At 45.2% G+C, this 17509-nt stretch overlaps 1 protein-coding gene across 2 annotated transcripts in view; it reads left to right on the top strand.

Annotated features, from left to right (window-relative positions):
* Positions 1-17509, top strand: part of RPS6KB2 (ribosomal protein S6 kinase B2) — a 92876-nt gene that overhangs the window by 52064 nt on the left and 23303 nt on the right. For both annotated transcript variants that reach the window (XM_040320833.1, XM_040320834.1), the window contains exons 11-12: positions 3786-3848; positions 4616-4693. In XM_040320833.1, coding sequence (XP_040176767.1) covers positions 3786-3848; positions 4616-4693 — 141 coding nt within the window. The remainder of the gene's footprint in view (positions 1-3785; positions 3849-4615; positions 4694-17509) is intronic.

A 17509-nucleotide genomic window follows, 5' to 3' on the forward strand; every position in this document is an offset into this window, starting at 1 on the left:
CTGTGCTATTTCGCAGAGTCCCAATGATATTTTTTGTGGCCTGGGGGGGGGGATAGATGGGGGTTCTATTTTGCTGAATACTTTCACGGATTTTTTTCAATTTTATTAATGAAATGATCCGATAATTCATTGCAAAATTCTTGTGAGTCAGAATTAGGGGCTTCTAGACAGACTGGGTTCATGGTCTGGGTGACTAGCTTGAAGAGTTCACGGGGGCGGTTTAGGGCATTGGTGATTAATTTTGGAAAAATGTTTTTTTTTTTTTTTTGGCCATGAAGATTTCTTTATGGTGTTTTTTGGTTCTTGTCTTATAAATGTGGTTTTCCTCTGAAGAGCTTCTTTTCCAAGCTGCTTCTGCTCTTCTGCGCTCTTGCTTTAGCAGCGACAGCTGGTCGTTGAACCAGCTGGAGTTGTTTTTTTGGATGTACGTTGTGCGTGGTGGTAGAGGATTTGGGGTCCCTTACATCTTGTCCAGACCTACTTGGCAAGGGGTTATTCCATCCTGTCTTACAAACATGGGAATTTAATGGTCTGGCTGTTTTAGCCCACATTCTTGAGGATCTGGGCTTTCAGAATCTGTGGCAAATTACCTTGATTTGTACAGGAGGGCTGACCTCCAGGACCATGTATCATAGGATCTGGAAGGCCCATGTTCCTGGTGTGAAACCAAAGGGTGGCATCCTTGGAAGTATGTCATAAGTAAAATTCTTACCTTTCTACATTGGGAAAGGAGATGGCGCTAGCCTTAAGTTCCATCAAGGATCCGATCTCTGTTAGTATTTTCAAAGGTCGCCTGCTTCGCACTCTGATCAGGGCCTTTATACAAGGGGTAACGCATATAAGTCCGCCAGATGGGTCGCCCTTGTGCTCGGGGGGGGGGATTGAGTCTAGTTTTGTCGGCTTACAAGGTGAGCACCTTGGGCCGATGCACCGTATTTCCCTTCATCCTTCTAACAAGGGAATTGGTGTTCTTGGTTGCGGTAGCCTCCGCAAGAGTTTCAGTATTGGCAGTTTTCTTTGTATAGAGCCATACTTAATTATTCTTAAGGATAGGGTGATGTTAAATCCTCACACAGCCTTATTTCCTAGAAGGATCTAGTTTTCATTTGAATCAAGATGTTTCTTGCCTTCCTTTTTTCCAGAACCTTGTTCTGCGGAAGAAAAAGTTATTAATTTTTCTCTCAATATAGATGAGAGCACTTAAAAAATAAAAATACTAAATCTATCTTAAGGTTTCAGATATAGGAAACTGACATTTTATTGTGCTGCCAGAAGACCTTAGAAATATGCAGGCAGCGTTCAAATTGGTTATTAAAAGAGTTGCGCTCTCTCGTTGGAGAGCAGTCAAGGCCTATCTGAAGCGGCTGCTCAGATATGGAAAACTGATGTTGCGCTATCAGGAGGCCCCGGGAAAGGGCAGGCAGCGTCTAAATCGACTGTGGATTCATCAGGTTATGATTCAGGCTTGCGATTTAAAGAGGGTTTTCAACGGTTTCCTTTAGAGTGCACCCTACCAGGATAGTAAGCGCTTCATGTGCAGTGCATTACCAAGCCTTTATGACTCAGATTTGCAAGGCTGCAACTTGGTCGTAGGTGCATACGTTCACTAGTTTCTATCAGGTGAATGTAAGATGGCAAGAGGATGCTGCCTTTTGGCACAGTATGCTGCAGGCAGCAGTATAGGTCCTCACGTCTGATGGCTGTCTGCGTTATTTGTGTCTCCCTCCCCTCAGTAGGCATTGCTTTGGGATGTCCCACTTAGTAATTACTAGGCTATGTGTCCCGTGATGTATGATAAAGAAAATATGATTTTTATAACAGCTTACCTAATAAAATCCTTTTCTTGGAGTACATCATGGGACACAGAGCTCCCGCTTCTCTTGTTTGGGGATATTGGGACACTTATTGCTTTGTTAGAAAAACTGAGGCCCTCCCAGTATGGGAGGGGTTGTATAGGGAGGAAACTTCCTGTCTAATTGATTACAGCAGTGTCCAGCACCTAAAGGTGGAATATAACCCACTTAGTAATTACTAGGCTCTGTGTCCCGTGATGTACTCCAAGAAAAGGATTTTACAGGTAAGCTGATTTATTTATTATATATAATATACCGTATTTTCCGGCGTATAAGACGACTTTCTAACCCCCTTAAAATCTTCTTGAAAGTTGGGGGTCGTCTTATACGCCGGTAACCTAACCTTACCTTATCCTAAAGACATGCAGAATCGCGGCCGTATGTTTCTTCAAAAGCCACGCCTCCTACGTCTTCTGTTCCGTGATAGGCGGAACACTCAGCTTCCCAGGAGGCACTGTGTTCAGTGTCCGCCTATCACGGAGGCCCTCTCGTCCTCGGACGAGAGGGCCTCTGTGATAGGCGAACACTGAACACGGTGCCTCCTGGGAAGCTGACTGTTCCGCCTATCGCGGAACAGAAGACGTAGGAGGCGCGGCTTTTGAAAAAAACGTACAGTACGGCCGCGATTCTGCATTTGGATAAGGTAAGGGCACAGCGAGGGGGGACACGGAGCGGACGGGGAGAACGGCACAATGGAGGGGTAATGTAATGTATTGGGGCACAGTCTGGCATGTAGTGACAAGGTCTGGCATGTAATGGTGGCACAGTGAGGCGAGGCATAACTAGTAGGAAGGGGGTAGTCTTACGGTGAGTATATCCCAAAACCAACATTTTGGCTGGAAAATTAGGGGGTCGTCTTATACGCCGGCAAATACGGTAATATATATACAAGTACAGACCAAAAGTTTGGACACACCTTCTCATTCAAAGAGTTTTCATTATTTTCATGACTATGAAAATTGTAGATTCACACTGAAGGCATCAAAACTATGAATTAACACATGTGGAATTTTATACATAAAAAAAAAAAGGGGTGAAACTGAAAATATATTTAATATTCTAGGTTCTTCAAAGTAGCCACCTTATGCAGCAGACACCTCTCTAGAACTGTTAAAGAGGAGACTGTGTGAATCAGGCCTTCATGGTAGAATATGTGCTAGGAAACCACTGCTAAAAAGCAACAAGCAGAAGAGACTTGTTTGGGCTAAAGAACACAAGGAATGGACATTAGACCAGTGGAAATCTGTGCTTTGGTCTGATGAGTCCAAACTTGAGATCTTTGGTTCCAACCCCCGTGTCTTTGTGCGATGCAGAAAAGGTGAACGGATGGACTCTACATGCCTGGTTCCCACCGTGAAGCATGGAGGAGGTGTGATGGTGTGGGGGTGCTTTGCTGGTGACACTGTTGGGGATTTATTCAAAATTGAAGGCATACTGAACCAGCATGGCTACCACAGCATCTTGCAGCGGCATGCTATTCCATCCGGTTTGCAACAGGGCAATGACCCCAAACACACCTCCAGGCTGTGTAAGGGCTATTTGACCAAGAAAGAGAGTGATGGGGTGCTGCGCCAGGTGACTACCTCTTGAAGCTCATCAAGAGAATGCCAAGAGTGTAAAGCAGTAATCAAAGCAAAAGGTGGCTACTTTGAAGAACCTAGAATATGAAATATATTTTCAGTTGTTTCACACTTTTTTTTGTTATGTATAATTCCACATGGGTTCATAGTTTTGATGCCTTCAGTGTGAATCTACAATTTTCATAGTCATGAAAATAAAGAAAACTCTTTGAATGAGAAGGTGTGTCCAAACTTTTGGTCTGTACTGTATATATTTTTTAATTGCATTAGGACCTTTCACAGCTTGACCTACATGAAACCCCTTCTCATAGTAATAATTACATTATTCTTTATTCTTTTCATTCTGTTTCAGTTGTTTAAGAAGAATCCTGCGCAGAGACTTGGATCAGGACCTTCTGATGTGGCAGAAATCCAGGTCTCCTAAATCGATAATAATCTATTTTAATATTTGACAAATGCATCTATGTTTCAAGTGTCGTTCAGTTACTACAAGTAAAGCATTTAATAGTCCTTTGAATAATTTTTTTTTTTTTTTTTTTATGTGTTTAAAATCACGCCAATCAAATAAAACTTGATTTAGTTGTGCTAAAACTAAAGAAACTTACTTTCTCCATTTTGGTTAAAAAAAGTGTGTGTGTGTGTGTGTGTGTGTGTGTGTGTGTGTGTGTTTCATTGGGGAGGTTTCTCCTGTCCCATAACTAAAGCACAAATTTGAGAGGGAAAACCCTCAAAAGTGAGAGTATCCTTAGAGCTAGTATCCCCATCAAAATTTTTCCCCCTCTATTCCTTTTTTGGTGACATTCTGCCCCAGCCCCACCCCCTTGCTTCCCTGATTGGCTAGCCCACTTTGATTGGCGGGAGCCAATGACACCGCTGCTGTGTCTCAGCCAATCAGGAAGTAAAAATCTGAGACAATCGTGACATCGCTGAAATGTGAGCGACCTCAGGTAAGTGTTAGGAGGGCTGCTGCACACAGAAGGCTTTTTATCTTCATGCATTTAATACATTAAGATTAAAAAAAAAATGGCTTTGGCAGCAAAATGGTCTCCTAAAGATTTAAAACTGTTTAGTCCTTGCAAGAAAAGACAGTATATTACATTTCTTGGCTAGGCCACTTTTGCTGCCAAGTCTATCTATCTTTCATTTTTGCTGACCCAATTTCCTGTTCATTCTGAATTGCAGAAGCACCGTTTTTTCAGACACATTCAGTGGGATGACCTGCTGCATTGTAGAATTGAGCCACCATACAAACCCTACCTGGTGAGTACATACTGTAAGTGAACAGACAAACCGGAGAAGCGTTGAATAATCAGTTTCCTATTGCCCGGAATTCAAAATGTTTCTCCTTTTTAAATCTATTCAGTTCTCTTCCTTTCTTGATGCTTCCATTTCCATTTTAGCCCCTCCATTAGAAAAAAATGTTTTTACTAGTTGCCTATATATGTAAAGAAAGGGAAATGGCTCCTGAATTGACCCTCTTTATAGCTGCCATGCTTGCCCAATGCAGGTAGAAACGAGTGTGAGGCACTGGACTAAACATAGAATTCCAGATTTACCTTGACTGTAAATTGTTTGGGCCAAGTTAACCCAAACGATTTTCTCCCCTCGCCTTCCAGGACAGCTACTTGAGAGATGATTGGCTCTGCCATCTACAGGAAACGCAAATCCGATACAATTTAAAAGGCCCCTCCCTTTCCTCTGACCCTCAGTTTTGTGCTTCCAGACGCTACAGGAGCACGACACGTTTTTGTTTTTCCTAGGTCTGGTAACTGTGGTTGGCGGACCCCCACTTCCCTGGCATCATCCAGTACTGGTTGTGGCCAAGTCCTGGGTGTATTAGTCCCTGTTTTTTCTGCCAGAAGGGTTCCCTATTTTGGAGGTACTTGCTTACCTAGTGGAATTGGTGGCAACTTCCTTTAGGTTTTTTTCCCCAGCTGCCTGGTGGAAGCCTTGTCCTCCTCGGGTTCACCGAGGTGTACCAAAATGGCATTGGAGGACTTCCGATGGCGTGGATCGACACCGGAAGTCATGTAACGCACTTTCCGGCGTTGTGTGGATAAAGAACACTGCGTTGTACACTGAGGACACGCTGCCTGGGACAGCAGCATTGTTCTCCGGCTGATCTCCACTCATCACATGGAGCTTGGACAGGCCTGAGGATGGAGCACCCTCTCGAATTGAACCAGCGGCAGCCTCCAGTTTCCATACTGCCCCCAAAGTAAGCCCTTGTCTGTGATTTATACAGCAGGGGACCTTTTTTTTTATCGTACACCACGGGACACAGAGCCATTACATAATGGGTTAAGGGTCACCAGCTGTGATTGGACACTGACACAACCAATTGAAGACATTTCCCCTCTATATAACCCCCTCCCATCAGGGAAGTACCTCAGTTTTTCTGCCAGTGTCTAAAGGTGTTGGATGCGATAGGATGCTAAAAGGAAAGCTCTACCAAGGACACCCTCTGGGGGTAAAAATAGCTATGCTTCCGGACCCATCCGAGACGCCTAAAAGATTAAGCCAAAACTGGATGGGATCCGGGCCTCATGCATGAGGCATCACCTGTAATGTCTGTCTGCCAGGGACTGGGCTCTTGGATCCAGCACTTTCACTACTTCGCTAAAAGTCCTGGTAAGAGTCTTTTACAAGGCCCAGGGGAGAGGTATGCTTTAAATAGGAACCCATATCCCTAAAGGTTGGCACACAAATCACGCCGTGAGGGGTGAAGATTGGTGCTGTCTGATTTAAAGTGGGAGTTCACCCATAAAACAATTTTTCCCCTTAGATGGATGCTCATTTTGTCTAGGGGAATCGGCTAGTTGTTTTAAAATATGAGCTGTACTTACCGTCTTCGAGATGCATCTTCTCCGTCGCTTCCGGGTATGGGTTTTCGGGAGCGGGCGTTCCTTCTTGATTGACAGTCTTCCGAGAGGCTTCCGACGGTCGCATCCATCGCGTCACTAGTAGCCGAAAGAAGCCGAACGTCGGTGCGGCTCTATACTGCGCATGCGCACCGACGTTCGGCTTCTTTTGGAAAATCGTGACGCGATGGATGCGACCGTCGGAAGCCTCTCGGAAGACTGTCAATCAAAATAGGAACGCCCAGTCCCGCAGCCCATACACGGAAGCGGCGGAGAAGATGCATCTCGTAAACGGTAAGTACAGCTCATATTTTAAAACAACTACCCGATTCCCCTAGACAAAATGAGCATGAAGCTAAGGGTAAAAAGTGTTATGTACGGGTGAACCCCCGCTTTAAGCAGAAAAACCTGCGGCGTGGCTAAGGTAAGAGGTCAGGTCCTAAATTAAAATAGGGACCTTTCCTAATTTTTTTTTTTTTTTTTTTTCTTCTGAGTGTCTTCTCAAAGCCGCCACTGGGGAGTACAGAGTTTTAAAATCACCTGCTCTGTGTAGTGTCAGTCTACCAAGACAAGCACACTTTTCTCTCCAGCTGCAGAGCCTGCTTCAGCGTCTCCCTTCCTCCCCTCGCAAAGCCAAACTGGACAAACCGGTCAGTGCTCAAAAGAGGCCATAAGACGGGGAATGAGAACAGGTGTTTTTTTTTTTCTCTCACCCCTGTGACCGCTGCCATTGCCAGCTTGCGCACTTTATCTGCGGGGGGGTGGGTGGAAGGTCCACTGGCGCGCGCACGCGGACTTTTGGATAGCCGCATTACAGGGAACACGTAAGACCCCATGTGGTTGGGCTGGTGCACTACCAAGAGAGACACTCCCTTGTGAATTGAAACTGTGTTTTGAAGTTGCATACTTTATATAGATGGCTAAACTAAGCACAGTAGTATGTGCTTTGGAGTACCTTGGCTTTGCTTAAGCAATATGACCAGGACAAAAAAGAAGCCACTTGAGACAGAAGGCTCTAGCAATGCTGGCTCAGTACCTTCCTCACTGGTATTGGCTGACGCACCTGTACAGGATGAGCCAATGCCGCTATCAGGAATATCGGCTTCCCCAGTGAGGCCTGGGCCTGCGTATGTCACTGAAGACATTTTAGCAGTAGCCCTAGATAATTCAGAAGGGAGAATCGCTATGTTAATCGCTCCAAAGTCCTCAAAAAAAAGCAAGACCGATCTCCTTCTGTGGTAGACCTCCTTTCAGAAAAATCTGAGGATGTTGCTTCACCTGCAGAGGATGAGGAGTCGGATGCTTCAGGGATATCGGAGGAACCTTTCTCTGCGTCCCAGATACTGAAGTTGCAGGTGCAATGTTATGCTGGAATAGTGCGTTCCGCATTTAAGTTGCCCTCTTCGGAGTTAACTGAATCACCTGTCTCCTCCCAGGGTTCATTAAAAGCCCAGCAGGGTGCAAGCTCTTATCCGGCTCACCCGTTACTAGAGGGACTAATGTACGCAGACTGGCAAAACCCAAACAAGCGTTTCTCACCTCCTAAGAATGATATTCTTTATCCAATGGAGGAGGAGTTTTCCAAGAAATGGAGCCTGCCCTCTGTAGACGCAGATATTTCTTGTATAAATAAGAACCTGACTTGTCCGGTGGATAATGCACAGGTGTTTTAAAGATCCTTCTGAAAAGAAATTGCAATCTTTACTAAAATCCTCATTTCTCTTGGCTGGTTCAGTTACCCAACCCGCTGTAGCAGCAGTCGGTATATGTCAGGTCATCAATCAACAGGTAAAGCAGGGGCTAAAGCATTTGCCTCCGGGAACAAATCAAATTTTGGGAGAATTTACCTAAAGATTATATATATATATATATATATATATATATATATATATATATATATATATATATATATATATATATATATATATATATATATATATATATATATATATATATATATATATATTATACACCGTATTTATCGGCGTATACCGCACACTTTTTTGCCCTGAAAATCAGGGCAAAATCGTGGGTGCGCGGTATACGCCGATACCCGCTTTCCCGCGCCGAGTTTGAATACTGCGCCGACATATACCGAGCGCAGTACACTCGTGTATTGTCGGGCAGTCTCGGGTCCTCTCGCGCTGACGTATAGGACATCAGCGCGAGAGTAGCCGAGCCTGCCCGACAATACACGAGTGTACTGCGCTCTGTATATGTTGGCGCAGTATTCAAACTCGGCGCGGGGAGGACGCCGGACCCGACGAAGAGGACACCCGAAGCCGCAGACTGACGCCGCGCAAGACACCAAAACTGGAAGTACAAAAAAACTTTTTTCCACAGGAATTCGGGGCAACTTTAGGGGTGCGCGCTATACGCGGGAGCGCACTATACCCCGATTAAATACGGTATTCTCTCTCTTTCTTTCTCTCTCTCTTTCTCTTCTCTTTTTCTCTTCTCTTTTTCTCTTCTCTCTCTTTTTTTCTTTTTTTTTTTTTTTTCTCTGAAGGGTTTTTAGCTGTGTCATTGGGACCGCTACTGGCAATGTTTCAAACAGATATAACAATTTAGGGAGGATAGACATTTTTAGAACACTAATTCTCCCCAACAGGGTTAGGGGGAGGGTGCTCCACTGAGTCAGTAAACGGTTAATTTCCAAAAACAGGGGAGGAAAGTTGACCCAATATAGAGTGTCATAAGAGGCAGTGAGCTGAACCTCTAAATATTTAAGTGACTGAGAACACCAATTGTAGTTATACTGGCTTTGGAGGGAGGACAGGAGAGACGAGGAAATGTTTATGGGTAGTGCTTCTGTTTTAGCAGCATTAATTTTAAATCCTGAAAAGGATCCAAAGAAAGATAAAATGTATTATAGGTGTAGCAAGGAGGAGTGTGGGTACTAAGAATAAAGAGCAGCGGCTATAATGGACAAACCTGTCTCGTACTATTGCTAAGAGAAAATGGGCGTGAGGAAAGTTGTACTTGCGATGTGGGGTTCAAATACAAGGCTCGGAGAGCTTGGACAAAGGGGCCTGAGAATCCGTAATGGGTTAGGATTGCAAACGAGAATGGCCAACTAAGGCAAACGAAAGCTGTTTGGGCGTCCTAACTAAGAATCAAAGCAGGATTTTTAGTTTTAGTAGGTAGATATATAAGGTCAATTGTGCGCCGCGTGTTGTCACCTGCATGTTTCATAGGGATGAATCCAACTTGGTCTCTGAATTAGAGCTGGTAGAAGTAAAGAGTCTATTCGCTAAAATCTTGGTGAAAATTTTGTAGTCCGAATTTTAATAGGGCGATGGGACGATAATTATCGGGAAGGGATGGATCTTTTCCCGGTTTAGGGATAACGGTTAAAGCGTGCAAGGTGCCCTGAAGTAGCGAAGTGAACAGGGCTAACATATGCGGAGTTGGTGGTCAGTAAAAATGTCTTATAATAGGAATAAGGAAGACCGTCTGGACTCTGGGCTTTATGTGAGGGGAGGTGTTTTAATTACTTCAGTTAGCTCCTCAAGGGAAATGGGTTGATTCAATGAGGCTCGTTGATCTAGTGACAATCTAGGGAGATGTACAGATGACAAGAAGGCATCTAGTCTGTCTTGTGAGAACTGGGTCAGTGCTCAGGCAGTTGTAAAGTTTTTATTGTAATACTCTCCAAAAACTCCGGACATTGTCTGGGGACAATATGTAGGCGATCTATCTGGCTGTACTATATGATCAGGGATGTTTCGAAAAGGCCGGGGTTTAAGCTTATGGACTAGCATCCTATGTGGCTTGTCTGCGTTCTCATAAAACTTTTGCTTAGACCACAGTATGGACTTTGAAAATGTGTTCGTATTCACCGATTTAATGCTATTACGGATAGCAATCACCTTACGCAGGTGACCCACCATAGGAGAGTAGAGTAACTGTCTCCGATGTCCGCAGCCGGCCACCAGCTCCGACCTCAGCTTAAGAGTCTTGTTTCAGGCCAGCTGAGATGCACTTGCCCCTAAAACAAGCTTTATGAGCTTCCCATACAGTAGATCTTAAAAAAAAAAAAACTCCAAATTTCGGAGAAGCCTATCCTTGGTTTCAGCATGTCTCAAGAGACTCATTGAGCCTCCAATGATGAGTCTTAGGTGATGCAGCTTGAAGCGCCAAGCTCAAGGTAATGGGGGCATGATCGGGCCACGTTATAGGATCTAGGTCAGAGGAGACTGTTAGGTTAAAAAAAGGGGCGGATACCAGAAAATGGTCTAGGCGAGTAATACAGTTTATGTCGTGGTGAGAAAAAAGTATATTGACATTGAGTAGGGTGCTTTACTCTCCATGCGTCAAAAAGATTATGGGATCGGATCAATTTACGGAAGGAGGTGGATAATTTAAGAACCTGAAGAGATGGGGTCTGGTGAAATGGAACACGTCTATCTCTACCAGGAGACATACACATATTGAAATACCCACCTATGATCGCGAAAGGTTGAGAGAAGGATCGCAACCGATCAAGAACGTCGGTGAGAAAACCAATCTGACCCGTGTTGGGCGCATAAATATTAGCTAAGGTAAAGGAGGTGTTCAGGTGGTAACAGCTCAGGAGGACATGCAGATCCCGGGGGTCTAGAGTCGAAGCAAGAATCCGTATGGGGCATGAACGCTTAATCAATATGGCCACTCCAGCCTTCCCAGACGGATCTGATGCTAGATGCAAATTTAAAGGAACCCCCAGGGCGGAAATGCGTCTCCTGAACCATCAGCTCCAGAGGATTTTAATTCCTTTAAGGCTAGCCAGCGTTTTCGTAAGGAATTCAAGCCCTTGACATTACAAGAAAATATCTTTAACCGCTTCCATACCGGCACTTACGCACCTTCCTGCCCAAGCCAATTTTCAGCTTTCAGCACTGTCGCACTTTGAATGACAATTGCGCGGTCGTGCTACACTGTACCCAAACAATTTTTTTTATCATTTTGTTCCCACAAATAGAGCTTTCTTTTGGTGGCATTTGATCATCTCTGCGGTTTTTATTTTTTGCGCTATAAACAAAAGAAGAGCGACAATTTAAAAAAAAACACTTTTTTTTACTTTTAATTTAATAAATATCACAATTTAAAAAAAAAAAAAAAAAAAATTTTCCTCAGTTTAGGCCGATACGTATTCTACATATTTTTGGTAAAAAAAATCGCAATAATCATATATTGATTGGTTTGCGCAAAAGTTATAGCGTCTACAAAATAGGTGATAGATTTATGGCATTTTTATTTTCTTAATTTTTTTACTAGTATTGGCGGCGATTTGCCTTTTTTTTTTTTTTTTTTTTTTTTTCTGTCACCGTGACATTGCGGCGAACACATCGGACACTTTTGACACGTTTTTGGGCCCATTCACATTTATACAGCGATTAATGCTATAAATATGCATTGATTACTGTGTAAATGTGACTGGCAGGGAAGGGGTTAACTACTAGGGGGCAAGGAAGGGGTTAATATGTGTCCTAAGATGTGTTATAACTGTAGGGGGGAGGGGACTCAAGGGGAGGAGACCGATGTGTGTTCCTCTGTACTGGGAACACACATTGGTCTCCTCACCGCTGACAGGAGGTGGATCTGTGTGTTTACACACACACACATCCACACTCCTGCCGTGATTACCGACAATCGCGGGCACCCGGCGGCAATCGCGGGCACCCGCGCCGGGTCACGCGCGTCCCCTAGATCGCCGGGAACGCAGGACGTCATATGACGTCCACCCGGATCGAGAAGGGGTCCCTGCCGCCGTCATTTCACAATGAGGCGGTAGGGAAGTGGTTAAAGCCATATTGCATACAAGGGGGAAGAGGCAGAAGACAGTTTAACACGACTCATAGGTAGATGATAGACCAACCCAAGGAAATCTGAAAGAAATCTAAACACATCATACATTGTGTTATTGCTCAGAAATGCTGAAGAGTTGAGTGGACACCTGGATGTTCGGGTCCGAACCCAAACTTAAAAAAAAAAAAAGCTCGGGAACCCGAACCCCATTGTAGTCAATGGGACACGGACTTTTAGGGGGAAAAAATGCGCGGAGGTCCCTGCAAATTCAATAACCAGACCCTTTAGGTCTGGTATGGATATTAAGGGGAACACCGCCGTCAATTTAAAACAAAAAATTACGTGCGGTTCCCCCTGAATATCCATAACCACCCGTTATCCGAGCACGTTGACCTGGCCGGCCGCAGAAAAGAGGGGGGGACACAGAGTGCGGCCCCCCCTCCCCTCTCCTGAACCGCACCAGGCCACATGCCCTCAACATGGGGAGGATGTCCCCATGTTGATGGGGACAAGGGTCTCATCCCCACAACCCTTGCCCGGTGGTTGTATGCGGGAGGCTTATCAGAATCTGGAAGACCCCTTTAACAAAGGGGACCCCCAGATCCTGACCCCCCCCCCCCTGTGTGAAATGGTAATGGGGGTACACTGTACCCCTACCATTTCACGAAGGAAGTGTAAAGTCTTGTAAAAAAAAAAAACACACACCGTAGAATAAAGTCCTTTATTAATAAAAAAAAAAAAAAACTCCAGCAGTGATAATCCACTCGTTCCCAGCTTCCTGCTTCAACGTTGTCCTGATCCTGCGACGGCTGCGGGTGATCTCCAGTGATGAGAAGATCAAGCGACGGGTGATCTCCAGCGATGAGAAGATCCATCCATCCGGAGCGCAGCATCGCCGACCTCTCATCGCTGGACACAGCCCAGTGAATGACGCGCTGGAGCTGTGACATTACTTATATAGAGGAGGCAGGGCCACCCGTCACGTGACCCCGCACCCTCTGACGTACCCTCTGCTACGTCACTGGGTAAGCCCCGGCTTCCCTCTTCCTGGGCTTCCCCAGTGACGTAGCGGAGGGTACGTCAGAGGGTGCGGGGTCACGTGACAGGTGGCCCTGCCTCCTCTATATAAGTAATGTCACAGCTTCAGCGCGTCATTCGCTGGGCTGTGTCCAGCAGGGAGAGGAGGTTGGGGATGCTGCGCTCCGGATGAATGGATCTTCTCATCGCTGGAGCGGAGATCACCCGTCGCTGGATCTTCTCATCGCTGGAGATCACCCGCAGCCGTCGCAGGATCAGGACAACTTTGAAGCAGGAAGCCGGGAACGAGTGGATTATCACCGCTGGAGTTTTTTTTTTTATTATTAATAAAGGACTTTATTCTACGGTGTGGGGGGTGTGTGTGTTTTTTACAAGACTTTACACTTTGTGAAATGGTAGGGGTACAGTGTACTCCATTACCATTTCACACGGGGGGGGTCAGGATCTGGGTGTCCCCTTTGTTAAAGGGGTCTTCCAGATTCTGATAAGCCTCCCGCCCGCATACAACCACCAGGCAAGGGTTGTGGGGATGAGACCCTTGTCCCCATCAACATGGGGACATCCTCCCCATGTTGAGGGCATGTGGCCTGGTGCGGTTCAGGAGAGGGGGGGCCGCACTCTGTCCCCCCCCTCTTTTCTGTGGCCAGCCAGGTCAACGTGCTCGGATAACGGGTCTGGTTATGGATATTTAGGGGGAACTGCACGTCCTTCCTTTTTTTTTTTTTTTTTTTTAATTGACGGCGGGGTTCCCGTTAATATCCATACCAGACCTAAAGGGTATTGAATTATGCGGGGACCTCCGCATTTTTTTTCCCCGAACTCCGATCCCGGACCCAAACTTTTTCCAATTGTTCGGGTCCGGGTTCGGGAAAAACCCAAAGTCCGTACCGAACCCGAACTTTACAGTTCGGGTTCTCTCAACCCTAATGAGGAGTTCACAACCTGTGATAGAATAAAAGAACAGGTAAAAAAAGGACCTGATAAAAATTCAAATGGTTTAGCAAAAAAGTATGAGGAGAATAGGATACATACAAAAAATTAAATAAAACGCATGTTTTGAAAGCCTGAAGGGGAAAAAAGTCATTCAGGTTACCAAGGTGGAACACCTTGGACGTAAAGAGGAACATGACGGTCAACAAGGACGGCGAGCTGTGGCCCGCTCCTGTAGGGAGGTATTATCCTCGGACGTATTGACGGTTAACAATGTGCAGAACAACCTCAAACTGGAACTGTAATAGGGGCTAGCAAGAGAACAGTAGACTTCAGATACGTGTGGAACATGGGCAGATATTCGTAACGGAGCTTAATGGGGTTGGGGGGGGGGGGGATAAAAAAGAGAAAAAAGGAAGGGATATATGGGTGTGGATTTAGGGGGAGAACACTCCCTGCAGATACCTGAAGACAGTCTAGGTCCTAGGCATCAAAGAAACAAGGAGATGTAAATCATGGAAGTCTTGGACTTCAGGTGGGGGGTCTAGGCAAATTGGAGTGTTGCGGTGTAGAGAAAGCCTTCTGTTGTCTTCGATGTACTGGGGTCTAAATAGCAGCGGGGGCCTAAAGGGGCTTGGTGACCAGAGCAGGCGGGGGGAGCTGAAGTTTTTCCTCAGGTGGTAAGCCCAAGTTGCAAATGAAATTTTCGCATTTGTGAAGATCTCTGATGGAGTATTGTGTGCCATCTTTGGAAGCTGAGAGCCGGAATGGGAATCCCCATCTGTAGGGAACTTAATGTTGTTGGAGGTGTGCTGTAATTGGGCAACGGTTGCGTCTTTTAGCCAGGGTAATAGGAGAAAGATCACTAAAGATCTGGATTTTAGCGCCCTTGAAATCAATACGATTCTTGTTCCGTGTAGCTGTTGTTAAGGCTTCTTTGCTGTCATAATAGTGAAAACTATTATGTCTCTCGGATTGGATCCCGGAGGGGGTTTGGGGGCCAGGGATCTATGGGCCCTATCTAGGCGCCAATCTATATTGGGTATGTGAGGAGCCAACATGACAAAAAGATCTAGTATATATACCCGTAGCTTTTTATTAACCCTTTCAGGGACTCCGCGTATCCTTACGTTGGAACAACGTTCTCTATTCTCCAAATCTTGCTGAAGTTGAATTTTGGAGACTGTTTAAGATAGGCATTTTCGTCCTCCAAAGCATGCATGTATTGTACAGTCTCATCGACTTTAGTCTCCAAAGTGGCCATGCGCTCTCCAAGCTGGTCGATGAGCTCCTGAGCGAGCTTTCCAACTTCTTTAGTTATGTTGCGTGTCAGATCCTGTAGCAGTGCCTGCAGTTTCAGATCTAGAACTGTTACTGTAGAAAAAAAAAAAAAAAAAAGAACTGTTACTGTAACTACGTCAGCAGGACTCTTCCGTTGTGGTGTGTTGCCTGCGTGGAAAATCCCTGGTGCAGAGGTCTCTGCCGTGCGAGAGGGTCGCCACTCCGTTCGGGCCGATGGCAGGGTGTGAGGAAGGACTTCAGGCCCAAAACAAGAACGGGGCCCAGCGCTGGATCCGGAACTGGGAGGACCAAGATGGCCGCGGATCTCCACGTGTAGGCCGAAGCCACAGACTTTACTAGACGGGGCTGCCGTTCAGGAGGATCGCTGCTCCATTTGGGCAGCCGGATGTCTGAGATGGTCAGGCAGGGTGTGTGGGAGGACCCCAGGCTTGAAGCATTTAAGGACAGGGCCCAGCGCCGGATCTGCAATTGGGAGGACCAAGATGGCCTCTGACCGCGTGTAGGTATATGGAGGGTCCTCAGGTAGGTAGTCGACTTTAATGGGAGGATAATCAGCTGAGGATTAATAGTTAATAGAAGTACTGGACGGAGCCTAGAGTACACACGTCCTACTCCATGCTGTTACAGGCCACGCCCCCATATTGATTAACTTTTGTTAAATCTATATACCTCGGAACAGATTGAGATGCCACAGCAAATCCAATCTGTGCAGGATACAATGTATAGGGGTCTTCAGAGGCGGAAATCAAGAACTTTCCTGGTACACCAGTCACTTAAAGGGTCACTAAAGGAAAACTTTTTTTTTTTTTAGCTAAATAGCTTCCTTTACCTTACTGCAGTCCTGTTTTCATGTCCTCATTGTTCGTTTTTGCTATGATGTTGCTGTAATCCTTCTCTGTTCTGAACAGTCTGTTTCCTGATGAAAAAAGTCATGGGAGCTTTCTCTCTGTGGCACTAATCAAGGAGGTGTGATTACTGTGTGTCTTAAACCCCTCAGAACCAATCACTTTTGTTTTACAAACCATCACTGCCCTCTATTGGCTCTGTGTGTCTGTACTTCACAGAAGCATGAAACTAGATGCATAAACGAAACTGAAACTACAGGTACATTACTGTATATAATTGATTTGTATCTATTTTTAATCATTTTTAAAAGGAATCAGTTAACTATTATGTCTCTATACCCTGTAAACAGTAATTTCAGCAAAACAAAAATTTTCCTTTACAACTTCTTTAAGGTTATAATTCTTTCAGAATGGGAGGAACCTAAAAGGGGGTTGTTCCAGTCTAAAGGGCACAAAAGAAAATTTCCCTTTCAATCTGAAATTGAGGAGACTTTCTTTAAATGTCCTAAGCTAGATGCCCCTATGTCGCAGGTTTCTAAAAGGTCAGACCTGTCCCTTTTTGCCAAATCAGTGGTTGTCTTGGCTGATACAGCTGCAGCCTCTCTGAAAGTTGTTGCTCTCATTAATTCAGCCAGGAGAGCGGTCTGGCTTAAATCTCGGGAGTGGGACCTTGCTTTCAAGAACAAACTCTGTGGCATTCCCTTTTAAAGGCAAGCTCCTATTCGGTTCCTCTTTGGTGGAGGTCCTAGCTCGTTCCTCTGAGAAGAGTAAACAGGTTCCCTTCTTCTCAAAGGAATAAGCCAGAGAATAAGAAGCCTTTTCGCGGTTTCCAGAACAAGGTTAATTTTAGAACCCAAAAGGCGAAGAAAAAGTTCTCTTTTAACAAAGATAAGTAAAAGAAGGGGACTCTCTTTGCTCCTTCAGCCCCTTCCAAAAATCCTCAGTGACGCCAGAATAGGGGTAGGGGGAAGGTTGTCCCATTCTTTGAAGAATGGGCAGAAATTTCTGACAATTCCTTTATTCTTCAAACATTGGAAAGGGGTTACCGGTTGGAATATGATTTTTTTTTTTTTTTTTTTTTTGTTACTCATCTGCCGAGAAACCAAGAGACGGCAAGCTATGCTGAATCTAGTTTCCCTGTGGGAAACTGAGGGGGTCTTCTCTCCTGTTCCAGAAAATCAAAAATTCCAGGGATTTTATTCCCACGTCTTCTTTTTGGTTCAAAAAGCCGCTGGTGGCTTCCGGATGGTCATCAATTTAAGCATCCTGAACAATATATTCTCTACAGATGTTTCCGGATGGTTTCCCTG

Source organism: Rana temporaria, chromosome 8, assembly GCF_905171775.1.
Source record: "Rana temporaria chromosome 8, aRanTem1.1, whole genome shotgun sequence".
Taxonomy (NCBI): Eukaryota; Metazoa; Chordata; class Amphibia; order Anura; family Ranidae; genus Rana; species Rana temporaria.